We start from the raw sequence: 21,298 nt of genomic DNA, 5'->3' as shown, positions 1-21,298 counted from the left end.
TCTCAGTTTACTAGCCTTGCAGCCGTTTCAGTCTGACTTGGTTCTTTCTGTACAAAATCATGCAACTTTCTCATCTGGGTCACACAGCAGGGCTGGCAAAAGGAAAACTAAAGACAACGCAAGAAAGACAAACACGCTCCTCCCAGTTCCATCACACAGTCTAGGATGAAATAACTTAAAGGTACCATCACAGGAGAGAAAGAAAAAAAAGTCATAGAACTCGTACATACCATTAGATTAGACACAGTAAAAATGGCTTTTTTTTTTTTGAAGTCTTAACATTACAGAGACCTGAACTTCCTTCACTCATTAGCATTACATAAAATCATGTGCTTGATCACAACAGTGTTGGCAAAAGGCTTCCCAGCTCTGTATGAAGCCACAGACAGAGGACTCCGTTAAACTGTTTCCACTGCCACCTCATCAAAAGCCTCAATGAGGCAGACTATAACATGGAAAATTTAAGACAAAATATATCGCAAAAGCATACAAATTTATAACATGTGCTGCTGAGTACTTAAAGGCAGATGGGGCTTAAACAAAATGGGAAGAAAGCCCAGAAGAATGTGCTTAACAGTAATAAACTCTGAGTTTTATTATATTTTCATTTTCTTATAAAGGAAAAAAAATAGTTTGTTTTCCTAATTACAGGTGTTTTTTCCCCCACAATCATTTGTTTCCCACAAATCTGTTACTTAATTTTGCTCACAATCATTTCATCCAGCAGAGAACACTTGATTCCACGATCTAGCCTAATAAGCTTGCTTCTTCATTGGCCAACCACAGGTTCTTGAATTATGCTTTTACAGTGTTGTATAACTTCCAGTGGTGCTTTTACTCACTGGCCAGACAAGGAAGGTAATTGAAGTCAAACCCAACTAGCAAACAATGCAGTAGAACAGGTCACAGAGCCGCAAACACATTGTGTAATGAATTCTGAGACTGACTTCCCCCTTAGGATAGCTGAACCTTCACTGCACGTCAGTGAAATATGAGTAAAGGCTCCCCATCGCCAGGCAAAGGTTAAGGGCAGAAGAAGAAATACAAAGAGAAAATAATGAAAACATGGTACAATGTTAATACATAAGACCAAAAATAAAATATAAAAAAGTAAGCCTTTGTTCCCTAAAGACTACTTTGACCACTTAGCCTGAAAAAAAAATGAAGACTATTTCCTTCAGGTTTCTTTTCACTTTTTTTTTCCTCTTTTTTTTTCCTTGGGGTTGTCCACCACTCTGTTCTTGACCTACATCCCATTGATAATGGAGGAAAACCCTTAAAATCAACAGACTACAGAGTTATCAGCCAGGAGAAGTGCTTCCCCCCCCCTCCTTTTTTTTTTGTTTTTTTAAACTTGGTCAGCTTTACACTCCCCTTAAAATACGTATTTTTACTGTACTAATCAGGCAAGGAGGATTGTGAAAGAAAAGGAGGCTATCTTCTGCATGCATGAGATCACCTTGCTTTCTCTTATTCTCTAAGAGCCTCTTTGCTACTTCCTACCTTTTTTTTTTTTTAAAGAAACATGTTTTAGCTATTAGATTGCCCTTTTCCTGCTTTAGGTTTGTTTAATTTTGTCCAGCATTTCTGATCTGCTGTTCAAGTTGTATGTGCAAGGGATAAAAATCCTAACACCAACAGGTACACACCTCTCTAGACATGCCGTCTATATTAAGCTTACTCCTTAGCTTCAAGGATATTAAATCTTCTCCATACATAAACTGCATGAACACAGATGCCGTGTCATCAGCAATTTTGTTAATACATAATACTGCACTATGCCAGGCATGTTTGAATTCTGTGGAACTGTGAGCTCAATACTCAGGAGTGGTCAGAATTAAAATTGAAGACTTGCTACTCTGTTTCCGTGACATGCCTATCTTCCCAATACTGTGCAAAGATCTCATCCCTCCCTTAAATTACAGATACTAGAAAAAGCTCAGAAGGAGGCAGTAAAAATGATCCAAAGCATGGGACAGCTGCAAGGTCCAAGTAAGTAAACCAGAAATACTTAACCTGGAAAAGGAGCAACTGATAAGCAAAGGAAATAAGTAGCAATGGAAATCAATATTTATTATTTAACCATCTGTTCTAATAAAAGAGCTCTTAGAGTTACTATTTTAGAGGATCAAGTGCACTGCAAAGAAAAGGCAAGGACAGATTTTTGCTCAGCAGCATACATTGTGTAGAGGTATAGCAAAACATAAGCTGCAAGTGATTTGATATCTCATACTGGTGATTAATACACCACTCACTGATTTGCTGTAATCAAATCATTACTCTGATGCAGTTCTTTTGCTGGGAGACTTGGGATTTTAATCGACAATTCTTTCCTTTCTACCCCCTTAAAAGGGGTCACTGCCACCTTTCACAGTGACAGCACTATGCCATCCATCTCCATGCTAATCCCAGTCAGTTTCTATGTGCATATAGTCAATGAACAATATCAGAGCACCTGCATTTGGCAAGATGGTCAAGTCATTCCAGTTTCAGGTCACTCTGTCCTCGTTTCATATCAAACCTTTTTGTATCAACAGCAGTCTCACTTCAATAAGCTTGATAACGCCTCCCTACAAACCCAATGTCTCAGCAGAAAGACTTTCCACAGCTGCAACTATCAAGAAAAAGAAGAGCTTAAGCATTTAGGCTTTACAAGGACAAGTGATGAAGTAGTCACAGCATCAGTCCATGCAAACGCATTGTCGAGTGTTAACCTAGGCAAGACTCCGGCAGTTATATATGTTCTCAGTAATATTTATACCTGAATTTTGGTTCAAAATTAAAATAAAAAAAAAAGGTAATGCTTCTTCAAATAAAATGCAACTAAGCTGTTGCAGCTTGCCAAAGAATGCTAAGGGTGCTAAACAACTTCTTCATAAAGGAAGTCCGTGGAAGACAAGATCCACTGATAAGAACTAAAAACCTGGAAGCCACCACTAGGTTTAGAAAGACTCTCAGCCATATACAGAGCTGAAGGCACAACATCTGAATTAGAGAAAAGCACCAGCATGGTAAATAGGTAAGATAAAAAAGACATTTCAAACACCTGCAATTCACTCATCCAACAACTAAGAAAAAAAAAAATTTCCCTTAACCCAGGAGCCTTCCAGACAGCTTCTCTGTTACTGTTTTCTGCCAACGATTTTGAAATCCTGGAAAGAAGAACCTTATTAATTAGATAGTTATCTATGCAAATACAGTGCATAGCAACTATGTTCCAGATAGATTAGCAAAATCAACTTAATTCATTACTAGTGGAGGAAAGATAAAAGAAAACATGGTTCTATATTGGCAGATACCTTGTTTTCAGGCACATTAGTACTATGGAGCACAGGTAGAATGTCTGCAGCTCTAACAACAGTTAAAGAGGAAAAAAGTAGACTGTGAGCAGTAACTGACAGTTCAACAACGTCACATAAACTAACTGTGCTTTATGCTTGCCCTTGTGATCAGGACAAGTTATCTCATGCTTCCTTTTGTTCAGAATCATTCAAGGCTAAATATATTCCTTACCTAAAAAGACCATCAAGGCCTTCAATGGAAATATTTCTAAGCTGTATATAACTTATTTTCCAAGTTAGTAAAGACATGTCAAACTGTTCTGCCCAGTCAGTTTTGTACCACACATATAGAAAAAAAAACACGCTGAAAGTACAACATGACTTTCAAGACCCTTTCTCACATCATCTGTGGGTAACAGGAAGATTCTGTTAATAAAACTTTCCTGCACAAATAATGAAACAGGAACTTAAGTTCTTCATGCAGGAAAAGTTCCTTTCCTTTATATCTTTGTATTCTTTATTTTCTTTTTCACTGTGATAGCTAAGTAGAAAAAAGCACACAGGAGAGGACATTCATGTATTGGAGAAGATAGTATTTTAATTCTTCTTGAACAATTAACCTCTTATGTGATCGGAATTCGTTATAAAGAACCACATGCAATTGCTGAAAATTACCTTCTGTTCTTCAAATAATGCTGTATTAGTTGACTGTGCCATATTTGTTAAAGTTACCATTTAGTGCCCCTTCAGGGCACTAAAAATGTACTGCTTTGGTCTTTCATCATACTTTAGACAAACGTCTCCAACCCATAGGTACGGCCAGTTTAGGATAATCACGGTATTCTGCACCATTACCTGCTGATCTGTTCTTTTTTTCAGTGGCACTGCTGTTGCTACAAGTAGGTACTGGTGGCTGTAGCAGCAGCTTTTGAATTTCCAGTTTGCAGGTTGTCATATTAAGGTTAACTATTGCCAATTTGACGTTAACACCATATGCCAGACTGTAAACTGTCTCCACACAAAGTCACAACATAAGCAACTAAGCTCCTTCTTCAACTGAAGCAAGAAGCACTGTAGCTATTGAAAAGAATGCCAGGACTCAGACTCCCACAGACAGATCAAAGTACCTAGAGATGTAAACACCAGTGAGATCATTTGTTTGCAAACCATTTTTAACTGCAAATACGGTTTGATCATCTGATTTCAGTCAGAGCCTTGAAAAAATTGCAGTCTGACATTACAAAAAATCCACCTTGCTGCTGAACTTACCTTATAATTAAATATAAATTGATGCAGTCCTCTCTTACATCATATAAATAAACATCAGTTCTGAATAAAATCATGGGGACCTCTCAGTTTCACCTCACTAGTTGTTGAAACCAAAGTCATAAAAGGAGAAAAAAGAAAAAAAGAACTGACACACTTGTTAAAAAAAAATCAGGCCCAGCCACTGGCCAAGGATTGGGTGTCTCAGATTTCAGAGAAAGGCAAAGCAAGAGTATGCTAACAGAAAAAGCATCAGTTAGACATTTAGTCTTCTCATTCATTTACTAGTTAAAATAGTAATCTGGTCGTACATCTCCATTCATTTCACTTCTGTTTAGGATTCCCCCTGCCTCCCCATTAAAATAATGGAAGACAGTGTACTACTCCCGTGTAACTTTAAAAAAAAAAAAAAAAAAACACTAAGTACTGTAGATCTCCTCCTATAATATTCAAAAGAGGAATTATTAGTTTATCTCGCTTAAGTATTAAAGAACTGATAGCTTCTTAGTTGCAAGTATGAAGTGTTTAAATCGACCTAACAAGAAGCTACCAAAGAGTCTGAAAGTAAAACACACAGATCATCATGGCAATGGATCTGCATTTTCTTTCATTAAAAAATAAAAAGACTGCATACATGGAAATACACACCACGTATTAGCATTGGTAAGATTTCCTCCCTATAAGAAGTCAGGTATTTCTACTATCAGTATAACATCACCATACTTCTCGTTAGACAGCAGTTTAATGAGGTAAAGCATTAACTTTACTACTACCGAGATAATCATTTTGCTGAGCAATAAAAGCAAGTTCTGATCAAAGCTGACAGGCAGTATCCCTTCTAGCCAAGGCTATGGTGTAAGCCATCCAAGCCTCCATGTGCATATCAACTCAACATGTTAAAATGCACTACACTCAAACAACACGTTTCATGATGCCTACGCGTTTGCCATAATGCTGCCGCTAAGTCTGAAATTTATGCAAAGGTATCAGCCACTGGAGAATATAGCAATCTTATGATTAATTATGCATGTAATTATGATAAATGATTACTATACATACTGACATGTACAGTAATACTATATATAGACAACTGTATTCTTCTCAGATGACACAATGAAAAATAGATAACATGCACACTTTCAGATGATGTTAGGAGAAATAGGGTTGTTGTAAATCATTAATGGCCATTCTCCCACACGGAACCACAAAAAAAAAATTCAAATTGCAGATGAGAGGCGACACTAAATGAAAGGCACATCTCCATCACCTTAATAGTAAAGGTACCTACATTTCTAGGTGTTAAGCCTTTCGGAAGGCTGATTCCAGTTCATGTTCTCTTGTTTTGGCCCATGTAACAGACAGGAATTTCCCACATGAAACAAGTAGGCTGTGTCATTAATGTTATTCCCCAATATCGACCCGTTTCCATACGCTTTCAACAGAAGGCATATTCACCATTGAGTAATAGCCTCAATGGCTTTGTAAGGCTCAGTTAAGTACTTAAGTATGACTGGTAACGTGAATGGCAGTACTGTGCAGGCTTGAGAGAACCACTGTCCTGACAGCTAAATGACCTACCAAGGCTACTGAAATGAGCAGACTTACTCTGTTAATTTACTGTCCTCTGAATGGGGGACAACAACGATGATGACTGTTTTGAGAATTCCATGTTAGCTTTTCCTCTGCACATTATATATGCAGTTTATGGTTCAATTATCATTAGATGAAAAAGAATTTCTTAATCCATTACTTCCCCTCATTGCACAGATTTCATTTTTAAAAATGTATCATTTTGTATTCTATTACATACGGTAAATTTATGATGAACACTATTGTCTACAGTAACTTCTCTGGATTGGATAAATTCAGATCTGTGCTTCAAGCTCATCTGTATTCTAGGTTTACTTTTTGTAGCAATGCAGCTATCAATTTAATTACATTTCTTCCACAATCATTTTAGGTGCAGATACATTATATTGCCACTTTTTACACCTTGTGAAGAAACCAAGCTCACAAATTCTTCTAGACCTACAGACTTAATACGTGAAATACATGTCTAAATATGGCTCAACAAGCTAAAGCACAGTACTAGACCTAATGTCTAGTAATGTGCTTACCTGTACTTACACTCAACAGAATGAGTGCATCACAATGTTAATAAAGAGAAAATTACCGGACAAGAGTATTTTAAAAGATAATAATAATAATAATACAATTGCTGCTAATTCAGTAACAGAATAATAAAAAAAAAACAACAAAAGGGCACATGCAGGCCATCAAGAAAGTGCTTGCTTGGTCTTCTCAATGAGATTTGCTGAATTAAACACACAAAAGAACCACCTCACATATATAAAAACCTAAAGAACGACTAACACAAATACTCACTTCCTGCCTTTATTTAGAACTTTTTTGGGGAGGTATATTCTTACCAGCTTGAAAAGAAAATTGACAACAGATTCTGTCTAAGACATGTACTATGATTTGCTTTATTTTCCATGCATAAATCATCATTCATTTCGATAAAGTCATAGTGTTTATTACTACTGCAACCTCTTACTGAGGTGATAGGAGTTGTGGCAAGCAGACATGCCATTAGCAAAAATTTCAGCCTGGGGGCGCGGGAATAACAACATTTATATTTCAATGCATGTTCTACTACTTCACCATCACAATGCAATAGGAACTACTGGCATGTGTAACAATTAGCATTGCTTTTGGCAGTACAAACAAAACCACCTCACTTGCCTAGCTCAATTTATGGATATAATTTCACAGCAAGCAAGAGGCAGAATACTGGCTAAAACTATTTATTTTACTGCAAACTGCATTTCTCATTAAAGCTTGAAGTGATGGAGAGGATTTATATAAACAATAACCACAGTAGCTTCAGACTTTTAATATAGGTTGCAAGTATTGTGTTAGACAAGCAAGACTTTTTTTTTTTAATAAAGCCAGATATTCAGAAATATAGTGCCCATGAAAAACAATTGTTCATTTAATTTCCTAACTACCAAGTACTGGACTTCCTAACGCTGATGTTCTCTAAGTAATTCTGCAGAAACATTTTTTATGTACATTGAGGGTATCTGGGCTTTTAATACCTGTATCAGCATACAAGCTGAATAACTGCACATTCAAGACATGTCTGATGATATGAAAGGAAGACACATGGGAAGGATGCTCGTAACAATACGACAACTATCCATTATAATGGCTCCATCTGACTGCTAAGTGTGGCAAAGGGGAAAGTGCATGAAGGAAGTGCATGGCAGGAAGACAACTGAACGTTAACAGGAGAGGAAAGGGTGATTAAAAAAAAAAAAAAACAACAAGAGACTGAGTTCAATTTTACACAAAACAAGAGGAAATGACACGAGTATATATTTAACAAAGTTTACTATGTTAATTAGAAATTACTTCCTTTCCTTCCTTTCTGTTCTGCTCTTTGACCATTGTTAAGACAACATTAAAGCTTTCACTCCATTAACTACTTCATTTATGAAGAAAAGAGAGGGAGAGCTTCCCAGTTCTTCTTTCTTTGTACTACTTGTATGTTTTTGCCAGTGCTCTTCTCTTTGCAACTTTCCACCTAGTCAAAAATTCAACTCTCGACATTTTGCACTGCTCCTAACATCACCCCTGCTGTCAGGTTTTTGCTTGTTTTACAGATTTGAAGCCAAATCTAACAGAAAACAGATTTTTTCTCTAGAGGTAACAATTAGAGAAGACTGTTGATTTCTGCACAAAGGGAACATTGAAGACCATAAGACTTCAGAAATCCTAATACAGCTAAGAATAAACAGCTGTAGAATAATCATCTTTCCCTTACTTGACAGCAAGTTTGTCATTTGACAGAAGTTACTGTCTGCCTCATATGAGAAGTTATCCCATACAATGCAACTGTAAGGCAAGCACACAGGAAAATTCTCAACCACTTTTAATTCTAAAGCATCCTTTTGGAGGACAGAACAGTTAAAGGGAAATTTTAAGTTGTTATGCAAAAGGACTGGTTTTGTTTATTTAAAAAACTAAAACTACACAAAACCATAGAAATTTTAAAGATAAATTTAACTTACCAATTGATGCATCACCATCCAAGAGATTGTCATCTTCAGACGTCTGAAAGTCCATAATTACACCTGCTCCATCTAAAAGCTCCTCATCGCTGCTTGCACTAGTTATACTGTTGTAACTGTTTCGATAGTAGCCTCTATGAAACAGCTGCTCAGACTCCATTTAGCTGCTTTATAACCTGCATAAAGAAAATGAGTTATTTTATATTTGAAAACACAAACAACTGATAAGTTTACATGAAAAATAAAACAGTATTAAGATCACAGTACTAGAAGTTACAAAAACGTAGCAGTAATACAGAATATTATACAGAACATTTTACACAAGTCCTTTGATATTTAATTGGATGATGCTTCATCATGCCCTTTCTTGGGATCTCCTTATTTTCACGATATCATCATGAAAGTATTTTACTTTCAGTAAATGTGGTTGGAATGCACATACCCAATACAAATAAATGGGCACTGCACCATGGAGCTGGTATAAAATCCAGTCAATTATTAGATTAAAAAGTGACGATCTTTAGTGACGGTATTTTTGTAATATGTCTGTTTCACTCCGAAGTTGTAGTCCCTTAAACACAATTGTTCACATTCTTTTGCAGAGAAAAGCAAAAATATTCAAGTGGAAAAACATTCAGAATCTTCTGTCTATGTAAAGCTTTCAAAACCCATACATATATACCTTTGTATGTAATTGGGAAAAGGCAGCAGATGGTTTTGCACGTTTGGTAGCAAGTTCTGCAGAAGACTGAACACACCAGGGCTTTCACAGACGAAGACATATTCGTCCTTTGCCTTGCAAAGTGAAACCCATAGCAATTACTTCATGATCAGGGTGGGACAAAGGGGTATGTTGTGACCACACCCTGATTCCATGCTCTTATCTTGGAAGACAAGGCTTTCCCTTCTCCAAATTTCTACACTAAGTCGGATTTGCAACAGTAATGGGGAGGTATAAATGAGGTTCAATCTTTATCCCATAGCTTCCTGAGCACACTATTTTCACTCAGTTGGGTGCTTGAAAAGCATCTATTTCGATCACCCCACCTAATTAAGAGCTATTAGGCTCCTGCCTTTCCAAAACTCTGAACATTTGCTAGCATTGTTTTCCCAAAAAAAGATATAATTGGCAGGGGAGTTTATAATTAAGACCATTTTGGCAATGACTGTATCATTTTTACAAAATATTTTATATTCACATGCAGTACATGACACTAAAGCATCTTGTACCTTTTCAGCAATAATAAAATTTCATTCCCTCCAAACAAAGGAGATGGCCTTCCATCTCCCTCCAGATCTTCTCCTTATGCACTGTTTCCTCTGCTCATCATCACATTCTCTACCCATTCACTGTAACTGCTACAAGGCTATATGCACCATAAACATCCAGCCAGCTGGCAGCTCTAAAAATACATTATAGGACTTCTAATTCCTATCTCCCTCATCTACCCAGCTGTTGAGCCTTGTGAAGTAGAGCTGAACTGGTTGGCCAATGTCAAGAGTTATTAGTAGAGGTCAAACAGCTTTCTCCTATTGGCAAACAGCTTAGCCCTCTGAAGAGCAAACTAGTTACTGAAAAGAGGTGAAAAGTGAAGTGACAAAGTTTGCAGGGTAGCTGCAGACAGAACTGTCAGTACTGAGCAGCTGGGTGATAACATGAGATAGAACTCTCTACTGGTAGCCACGAATTGAGTCACACTGCAGGTAGGGAGGAGAGGGAGGCAACAGAGCCAATCCTAACTTACCCTGTGGGTTCTGATGGGACTACTGCCATTCCCAAATTAAATGGTACAGTTACAAGGAAGAGCCCAACATGCACCAGCAGTCCCCAGATTAATCAGATACAAAGTACTATCAGGTACAGGAGGGAACTTCATACCACCAAAAGGACTACAGAAGAGCTAAAACAGGTTACAAAAGATCACAATGATGACAGAGTACAAAACAGCTTTACTTCTACAGGGCGACAAAATGGATCAGGGCTCTTCAGTCTGGAAAGATGTAACATGGAAGACAATATCAGAGGGAGAAAAAACAAAACATGAAAAGCTCTGGTAGGAATACTGGAGGCCAAGAGAGAAGTGCATATGCTTACTCTCTTCTTAAACTCTTCCCTAGAGATCTACTATTGGTCAAAACAAATCCCTTTGGTTTGAGCATTCTCACTCCCTTAAAAAAACTGTCAGAATATTTACAATTTAAAACATGCCTTCTCTTCAAACACATTTCTTTCATCCCTGTGTGAGGATTCTTCTTACCATTTTACAGGCACTGAGAAAAACTCCTTAATGGACAGCCAAGAAAATTTCACACTATCATATGATGAAGCACATCCTGACTGAAAATACATCTGCTTACACCTGGAAGTATCTCCATTTTCCCCAAAATAGATCAGATTGTGATAATTTATTCAGAAGCTACACTTAGAATGATGCAATAGATACAAGTTGTCATACGGTAATTTTGGTCTTCCCATACAGTACCTACAAAGAACATTGCAGAAGAGGTCAGATCATAAGCAGTCCAACTATTTTGCCATCATGCTTACAGAAACTTCTGTTAACAGGATCAGTTGGGTACTATCATAATGGAAGACATACAGCAGAGCTGAACTGAGAGCTTTTGGACTTGCTAGACGTGTACGTGCTCCCTGCATTGTCACCTTTCTCCACAATGAAGGAAGAACATTTTAAGTCTCTTTCATATATATATATATATACATTTATTTAAAATAAATATCATAAAAATATGAAATATAAAAATAAAATTTTCTTTATATTGAGCTCCACAACTTCAGTTAATCTTACCACAAGCCTGCTATTCATAGTAAGGGGTATAACTCCCCTTTTGCAGGTCTATTTAATAACTTTGCAGAAATGTCAGAGCAGTGCACTACAGCTATTAAATCTTCCAAAAACCCAGAAAATGCTTTGAACCTGGTCTACAATAGACTAGAACATTCAATCAGTCAGAAACTGACAGACAAAACCAACAGACGCCCCAGAGCCAGACCAAGCATACCATGAGGAGTCCTGCATGCCAACTCCTCCAGCACACACATGCCTGCAGTTCCATGGCATGGCATGATATCACAGGCCTTCTCCTCTCGTTTTGAAATACCGTGTCTCCTTCTGCAGACTGACCTCTTGAACAAGCAAGCAGAAGCTGTTACACCCAAACTATTCCTGCCGAGCACCCTAACCAAGATTAAGAGTTGTATGTTCATTCTCTGTATTCTCTGAGGCGGGTACCTGAACTGCTTCGTATCTGACATGGTGTTACAGATTACTGCCTTCCAGCAGCATGCAGCAAAGCTGGGAAATGAAGGCCATCAGAAAGTCAGAGCTCAATAAGCTTCACACAGGACTGAAGTTTTTCTTGTTAAGAGCATGTCAGTCACTGGTTTGCCCACCACCTCCACACGCAATTAAGAGTGTGGGGATGACAGCTGAGGTCAACACACAACACATTTCCTTGTGTGCCTTTAAGAGAAGGGCTTGTTTAACAAACTGGGACACAAAGTTAGGGATGCACCACCTCGAGCTATGTTAAGTGTCAATTTAAAAGCTCATGTGACCTTAAAATACTGTTATAACATGCAGAAGGTCTGCCTTGCCAAGGAAGCAGAGGGTGTGGACAGAGCAAGCACACTCCTCCTCCAAAGCCGACTGCTGAGAACAGCAGTAAGAATGGGAAGGAGGAGCCAGCAGGGAGTTTTTGTGTGGCTACAACTGCCAGAGGATAACCAGACTCGTGCCCAACCCAGGCCAGTGGGGATTATCTTTTGTGGATGCTGGAAGGCTGCATTTACACTCAGCAGCCTGCACAAATGCTTACAGAGTTGTAAAGAGGGAGAACAGAGCAGAGGCAATGAACCAGACAGCCTGCTGTTTTATATGGTCAGATTCAGCCCGCAGATTCCCTGCCCTATCCAAATCAGCGCTAAAGGGCAAGTGGGAGAAAGATGGGGTTACTGAAGAGAAACTTCAAGCAGGAAAACAAGGTATCTGAATGCCAGTGAAGCCCAACACCCTGAAAAAACAAGTAAGATAAACCATGCCTGATTTCCAGCAACTACTGGTTGCCCTAAGTATTTAATAAATCTTTTTTTTCAGCCTAGATTACTGTAACAATGCAAGATAGAGGGTTTATGAGAACACTAAAGTTATTACACTCAGCATTTTTAAGAAGCATCATAGTTTTCACAGAGTATGGTTCAGATCATAGAAAGCAGACTCAAAAATCTTTCAGACTTTGAAAAAAAGAAAAGTAGAGAAATACTGCACTGTAAGAATACAGTAAGAAAATCTAAGCAATAATCAGGGAGCTCTTGAAACAAAGAATTCAATCCCACACATATACCCAAGTCTTCTGCAAAAAGAGTGTAAGGTGCAACTAATCAGTCACACTAGCATATTTCCAGGATGTGCTGATCCATCAAAACTCTTCTATAAAGCAAGCTAACAGAGAAGCCTCTGACAGTAAAACAATAAAAAAAAAGAGAAAAAATAAATACATCATTAAAAAAATAAAACAGTATCTCACCTGCTACAACTAACGAGAGGGAAGAGAGCAATGAGCATCCAGGTAGAGCAAATTGTACGCAATGTAATTAAGTACAGCGCAGACAGGAACTACACTGGTAAAGGGGAACAGCACAGAAACAGCTACACGTATAGTCGACAAAGCACATAAAGCCGTTTGTTTTCCGTACACTTCAGTACCTCAGGCGATTTTCTTGTCCTCAAACAACAGACATCCTGCTTATCTTTCAAGCCCTACAAAGGAAAGGTCAAGCAGAGAAGCGAGTCAGCTGAGGGAACCACTTGCAGAGCAGTGAAGTGTCTCTGGAGAAGATGGACCAGGACAATAAGAAATCTGATTTACAGGACAGTTGTTGTCAGGCAATTTGTATAATCTGTAAATGTCTGGTATGTGCTCTATTGCCCCATAAAAACATAAGAACACTTTTCTGTATCTCAAAGGGCAGGAAACAAAAGACATTTTAACTTTTTACTGTCCTGGGATGTGTAGAAGGGGGTGGGTGAGAACTCAAAGCTAGATTCCAAACCTGCTTTAAATAGCTGAAAGAAAAAGCTGCTGCTTTTTTTTTTTTTTTTTTAATATAAGAAGAATCAACAATAAAACACCACATAGTGTTGAAAAATGATCTTGTTAACAGAAGAGCTTTTTCCCAAACTTGGAAGAATCCTGATAACCCCCAACTCACTGTAATAATTATTTTTTCTGTTCATTACAAACAGCAAAGAGCTGAACAGCAGTCAGTCATATGACCGAACTCATGCTTAAATTCCTCCAAAACTGACATGAGGACAGTGCCCAGTGAGAATGCTATGCAGACATAAAACAAAAGCAGATAAAATGAAAATATAGAATATGATCTTTCCTTACATATAGGAACATATTCTAGAGTAGGTGAAATGCAGTGGTACCAATAGGAATCATTTGCTGAAAGTTTTTGGAAGAAAAGTAGGATTTAATAGGTTTTACCTGGTAAGAGCGTTCAGAAGTTGTATTTAATATGAAGTAGTCAGGAATTTTATACACATCCTTTTAAATATATATAAAAAAATGAGATATTAAAAAAAATCCCGTATACTTTAAGAGCAGGTAAAGAGCAGTATGACAGGTGCCCACACTTAAATTAAAATATTAACATAAAGCATGTGTGTGTATGCATATATATATATGTATATATCAAAACAACTGCCTAAAAGGTTGAAGCAGTCAAGAACATCTTGGAATACTGAATTCTAAACTTTTCATAGTGCATTTATTAAAAATACTGCACTATCTGCATTTTTTGTTGTTGTTGTTTAAATAAGTGCACCCTTCAGAAAAAAAAATCGTTCAGAAATAAACCTTTCACAACAGTTTTAAAACAAAGGCTAAGCTGGGCTCATACTTCTATCCTTAGCCTCGTCAGCATCAAAATTACATTCCCATTTCCACTGCAGATCCAGCACACGTAACATCCATTTACTTACGCTGCCTGTCATGTAAAAATAGGTAAACAAAATAAGAGCATCATTCAGCCTCCAAACTTTAGTTTTGGAGAAGGGTGAACGAATTGTGAGGAATTTTGCAGTATTTTACATATATATAAATATATATATAACTAGCAAACTATTTCTTTTTACACAAACAGGAAGGCTCAGAAGTCATACACTTCAAACCCAAAATGGAAGGGAGGACAAGAGAAACAGCAGTTTTCCTGAACTTCCTCAAGTCGGCAGAGAAAAAAGTCCTCACAGATGCTCAAAAAGCCAAACTGTTAAAAATTAGGGAATGCACATAGCAACTTTACAAAAGCAAATACACAGACGATTATTTTTCACAGCGTCATTCAGAAAAAAAAAAGTGAAACTAATTTAAAAAGTCTCAGGATCAGGACAGCTCCTCTCGTAGCCACGTAATAAGAAAGGACCTCTCAAATTTTTGGTCATACTTTAAAAAAAAAAAAAAGATCAAGTCAAAGGAGTACAGTCAGTTAAGTGAGGTTACTTTAGTTAAAAAAAAAAAAAAAAAAAGAGTTATTAAAAAGCTTCTAGCTCAATTTATATAGCAGATACTCTTGAAATAAAAGAGAAAAAGTCAATTTCCAAAAATATACATATTGAGAGCTTGTTGCAGTTTAATCCACAGCTATTCCTAGAACAACCCTCATGTTGATGGCAGAAGACACAAACTCAAGTGTTCTTTAAACAGGAAAGCAAGGACAAGCACAGAAACGTGGAGACAAAACAATATGAAAAAGACAGTACTTGTAAAGCAGGAATATAGTACCTTTTTTTTTTTTTTTTAACTGTAACTAGAAAACATGATTTCTAGATTCTACTAAATCTTAGCACACTTTACAAACACTTTAGTTATGAAAGCTTAATAAAACAAGTTTAAAAAGTTTTTCCACTTTATTGATACATACCAGTACAGAGTATCGTCACTGGATCTGATCTTCGCAAAAGCATTATCAATAATAAATACTCATTTTATAGCACCTTTTATCTTCTCAGCTTAAAAACACTGAGAACTGCCAGCTTGATTACTGTCTGAGTACTGAAGTCATGCTTCCAGTCATATGATTCCAAACATGAAGTGTGTATTGACTTGGGTTTGCACAAAGAATTCAGAGCTACTTCATCACCACTCTGAAATGTCAACCCCTAAGGCTGCAGCTACCCAGAAATGGGACAGCTGAAGAGTTTTACCACCTGGCACAAAGACTTCAGCCTGCTTGATAGCAGGGACTGCTTCTTTCACAATCAAATTATTGACGTGTATACTCTTCAATTGCTTTCAAATAAAAAATGCTGAATTAGCCGAAAACTCAGATTTAAACTTACTCACCTCATCTCATTTACTGATGCATTAGAAAAATCTCCACGAGCAGAACCAAATAGTAATCTCCCACAGACACAGTAATAAGCAGCTAAATGAGGTCTTCTCTTTTTTTAAATAAAAACAAACACCAAAAAAAAAAAACTATGTATGAAACTAAATATAAAAGCAAATATAACTCAGAAGTTTAAGCTTCACAGGCAAGTACTGATCGTTAGCCAAGTTGTGGGAAGAAAAAAAAAAACAACAAACAAACAACCAAACCACTGTGTTCTTAGCTGCCACTGTGGTGCAAGCCTAAAATACATATAAGGTCATAGAAGAGTTTGGGCTGGAAGGGACCTTAGAGATCATCTAGCTCCAAAGCCCTCCCATAGCATTACTTTTTAAACTAATGGTTCAGCACCTGCAACTGAAAATATTCTCCCCAGGAAAGAAAAGCTGGAGAGACATCTTAGAAGAAAAAATCATCACTCGTGTTCTTCTTGTGACCACATTCATATGAGAGAAATACTAAAAGTCATTAGGACAGATGAAGAGTAAAACCCATACTTAATTTTTCAAGTGCAGGAACTCTGACTGTGGTTTCCGTTGCAGACAATATAACATTTGTCTGGTAAGTTTTTGACCATGGTATTTATTTTCTGTTTGATGTTAAGGGAAGGCAACCGTGTGCAATCTTCTCTGTACATCTTGATAGAATTTTGTTCCTTCTGAATGTGAACTTGGGTTGCAATTATCTGAGGGGTCCAGAGACAGAGCAGAGATTTTACACAACACCAGGACTACCAGAAGCCCTGCATTTAGTATTAGCCCTGGAAGTATTTATACTACTTTCATCTTTTTAGAGAAATGCAGCAGAGAGTCCTTAGCTACATGTAAACTCAGGGTCACACCTGAGTTAGGTGCTTTTTAGATAGTTTTGCTTTTATATCCAATATCTAAAAATACTCAAGGAAGTAAAAGAAACTAACAACAAGGAAACCAGATGCCATCACAGAAAAAAAAAAAGCTATGTGAGCCAAGACAAAGAGTGTATCAGAGCACTGACTCCAGGAGAACGAGAAGCACATGAACAGTATTCATTCTTGAGAGGCAAAATGACACTTCAGGACTGTCAAATGGCATCTGAAAAAGCACTGCCATTCCCAGTTCAGCTGAGCACCTTGACCATGGCAGCTACCACAGATTTGTCGATCTTCGTACAGAATTCCAATTCCTTTATAAACACACTAAACCACCTGAGATCGAGACAAAATTGTACAGAGTCCTCCAAAACACAGCACAGGCATACAACTGCTACTTATGTGAAAGCATGTGGGGACCCCTGGTGGTTCCTGTGTACTTACTCCTCTGGATGCCTGCCTTTCCCTGCTACTGATTTTCAAACTTGAAGCAAGTGAAGAAACACCTGAGGTGTACACTGGTAAGAAACAACAAGTCTTCAGCCACCAAAAAATAAAAAAATGGGGAGAGGGCTAACTTTCTTCTTGCTACAACCAGCAGACAGATAAATGGACAGGTTCATACTTCAAGGCGAGGAGCCCTGACAATAAGCTTGTTCTTTCTCGCTCTAATTTCTCTTAAGCAGCGGTGTTAGGAAGAACTGAAGGGATCTGCAGCCACCACCTGGATCTAGCTGACAGCTGCCCTTCCTGGCTCTAACTACACAAAAATCAGGTGACTTCTGTCAGTACAGTATTTCTGCCAGTTGCTGATTACCATTCTGGTCTTCTTCAAAGGGTGCAGTAACAAATTGTTTAAGAGAGACCCTTGAACCTGTGACATTAATAAGAACATTAATTGTTTGTTTCCGTTTACACAAATAGACAGGCTAGCCACAGGAGATTCAACCACCTTAAAAACAAAAAAAAACAAACAAAACAAAACAAAACAAAAACAACAACAACAACAAAAAAAAAAACTGTGAAGCCCCAGCAGCACAGACACCACCAGCAGTCAAGTATGCACTACACCCAGTGTGCTAACAGCTCCAAACACACAGTAAGTTCCCCTCTCCCGGTGTGAAGCTTAGCTGGCAGGTACTGCTAATTCTAAAATTATGCTGACTTTGGCAGGGTCTACAAATGGAAGACAGGTTTTTGGCAGGAGAGGCTAAAGGGAAGTTCTTACTGTTAAACAGTGGTAGCAAGTTGCAAGCAAGAATCAAAGTGGGTGTTTTAGGAGGGGAGAAAGAAACCGGCTTCTTGGAAGATTTTTAATTTTGAAAAGTTACAGGAAAATAAAAGAATCAACAATACTTTACTGCAACACTTCTCATTAATGGAGTACACCAGGTCAGTTATCTTCAACGTGCATTACATGACAAAGATGAGATCAGTTCACTGGGTTAACAGATTAAGCTTATTATATATACATATATATGTATATACATGTATTTAATTTGTTAGGGAGGACTAAACATTGAGATTTTTGTACCTGTGGTAATAACATGAATACTTAGGGTACCGGTCACTAGGTCTCCTTAAGTGTTCTGCAGATTTATGGACCTTGTTGGGTAAGTTAAGAGAATACTCATATCTTAGCATGAAACAGAAGGAAACTGTTAAGTCCTGTAATACTGATAATAATTTTAATTGTTTCCTTGTCCTTGTTATGTTCAATATGAGAAGCTTTCCACAAAACAAGCAGCTAAAAGTCAACCAGTGATTTAAAAACTCCTTTTTTTTTTTCCTCCACCTCCTCATACTACCACCCCTTTCAAATCTGTAGAACCACTTTTCAGAGTTAGCATTTGGAAGTATACAGGGAACTGCATTTTTTCCCCAGCGGGTACATAGGAAACACATTAATAACAGAAACCTCATGGGAAAAGCTGCAGTAGATCGAGTACTACAGATAAAACGTCAAAACCCAACAAATCTGGCAGAGAGCACTAACTTGGAGGTAAGAGGGGAAGGAACTCAAACAATATTATTGTTCAGGAAAGGGAGTACTTGAATTTTAACTGGCAGGATGTCAAAATATTAAGTCACCTCAATAACTGTATCTGTAACTTAAAGGTACTACTGACGTGAAATCGCATTTTTACTATTTGAGTTAGGAAGTGCTTCTTTGATAGATTATATTGTGGTATGAACACTCAGAACGTACACTTGAGCAGTCTCTTCCATTAACTTTTAAGAAGTCATCAAAACCATACAAGAATAAATAAAAAAGTAACAATGAGGGTTGTCCTTACCAAAGGATCTGTGCTATAAGACAGAACACGATCACCATTTTCATTCACTGTTTCTCCTTACCCTCCCAAAGTAGAGCACAGAGCCTGTTTCTGTAACTAGAAAGCCTAAGCAAAATGCAAAAAAAATGAAAAGGTTTAACATCTAGAAAGTTATCTCAAAGTTAAGTTGTTTTTTGTGTTTCTACCTTTGAAAAATGGGGAAAATCTCCCAAATGGGTATTTTTACAATGCTCTATTAGACACTATTTAAATCAATGTTGCTTTTTCTAATCATTTGCACAGATGATTTTTAAAAAGGCTTCCAATATTCAAAAACCGGTTTCAAATTAAATAGCTATGAAGGTTTGTAATTGCCAACTTTCTAATACTCTGAGCGTCTTCAGCAGAGGCTACTGAAAGACCATGAAAAAGCGCATGTACTATGCAGCAAAGTCTGGAGCAGCATAACTCATACAAGCGCGGATAAAAAGATGGCCTGACACCTGAAAAGCTTAAGGAAATCAGCCAATGCAAACTCTGCATTTTCAGGTATGATACAGAAGAGGGATTGATGCAGAAAGCATAGCTATGAGAACTTGCTTTCACAGCACTATCATGATGCTGGCTGGGACAGAGTTAATTTTCTTTGTAGAGGCTCACACAATGCTGTGTTTTGGACTTTTGATGAAAACAGCAGTGACAGCACACGGACGTTCAGCTGTGGCAGAGCAGCTTGCACAGAGGAGCCTGCCCCAGGAGCTGGAGGGGACACAGCCAGGCCAGCTGGCCCAGGCTGCCCAAAGGGATGTCTCACACTGCCCAGCCTCATGCTCAGCGATGACAGCTGGGGCCAAGGAGGAGGAAGGGGGTGACACCGTTTGTCTCCCCAAGAAATCACCCCGTGTGAGGAGCCCTGCTGGCCTGCAGCAGCTGGCACCTGCCTGCTGGTGGGAAGCAGCCAGTGGGGCCCGGTCAGGCTTTACCTGGTGAACTGTCCTTAGCTCAACCCACGAGTTCTCACACTTCGCTTTCTGATTCTCTGTCCCCATCGCACCTGAGGAGAGTGAGCAAGCGGCTGGGTGCTGCCTGCCAGGGCTACGCCACAAGAAGCAGGCAGGTGTAAAGTTGAAGTCTTAGTTTGGGGAAAACGAGCACAGAGGGTGTACAGGCAGACTCATGTTCAAGACCACTGCCGGGGCTGACTTCGTGCAGGTGGTTACAGCTGCTGCCAATGAGGTGACAAAGCAAGGAATTGAGGAACAGGCAACCTGGAGTCTGAGAACTAGGAAATTCACTCTTTAAACAACATGAATGACCAAGTTATAAATATCCCTACTGCCAAATGATTGTCAGAATTGACCCTGAAAACTCAATTGCACCATAACACCTATCCACATGCCCACAAAGTCACATAAGTAAGGGGAAGGAAAAAGTTCAGTATGTTCCTAGAATGCCCTTTGGCAATGTTTGTCAGCTTGGAACGACCGTCCCAGCTTCAGTGCTCACATTCAACAAATGCATCTCTGCTATTCAAATACTAAATTACGACACACACACAACCCCAGAACCCCAAAGCAAAATGGGAAAAACAAAACAATGCATCACATCAGAAGTGCTTAGTGAGTGAATCCGAGAAGATAAACCACTCAGCTGGACCTAGCTGTGCATAAAATAACCAGCTCACAGTGGATTCTCACTTGCAGGTTCCTGAATCAGTTTGTGACAAACATTAAGTGGAAAAAGAGCACAAGATGAAGTACAAACACTGTCATGAGAGAAAAATGCAGGCAAACTCATAAAATAAGCAACTTATAAAATAAGGCTCTGAGCAATGCATTCATGAACTTTAAGTGAAGACCAACTGCTGCAAAGGCCTTTCCTGGCTGAGGATTTGGATAGGCTTGTTCTTATTAGCAGTCAATATAAAAAGTACAGATAGAAAGAAGGGATAAAAAACGATCCCAGGGTTATTTTAACTTGCAAGTATGTACCTCAGACAGAATAGTAGTACTGTAAGCCACTCATAAACAGGACACCATAGAGATTGCAAGAAAGTCAGACATGGAGCTCCCTAGACCAGTGAAAATATGTTTCTAGAGGTATTGCAACACACGTTGTGCACATCATCTACTACT

At 38.2% G+C, this 21,298-nt stretch overlaps 1 protein-coding gene across 2 annotated transcripts in view; it reads right to left on the bottom strand.

The window, feature by feature from the left end:
- The window catches only part of CLCN3 (chloride voltage-gated channel 3), a 61,596-nt gene that overhangs the window by 39,078 nt on the left and 1,220 nt on the right, over positions 1–21,298 (bottom strand). For both annotated transcript variants that reach the window (XM_068681212.1, XM_068681214.1), the window contains exon 2: positions 8,624–8,799. In XM_068681212.1, the coding sequence (XP_068537313.1) occupies positions 8,624–8,783 (160 nt within the window). In that variant the 5' untranslated portion in view covers positions 8,784–8,799. The remainder of the gene's footprint in view (positions 1–8,623; positions 8,800–21,298) is intronic.

The sequence above is a fragment of the Anas acuta genome, chromosome 4 (assembly GCF_963932015.1).
Source record: "Anas acuta chromosome 4, bAnaAcu1.1, whole genome shotgun sequence".
Classification (NCBI taxonomy): domain Eukaryota; kingdom Metazoa; phylum Chordata; class Aves; order Anseriformes; family Anatidae; genus Anas; species Anas acuta.
This window is presented reverse-complemented; position numbering and strand designations above follow the sequence as displayed.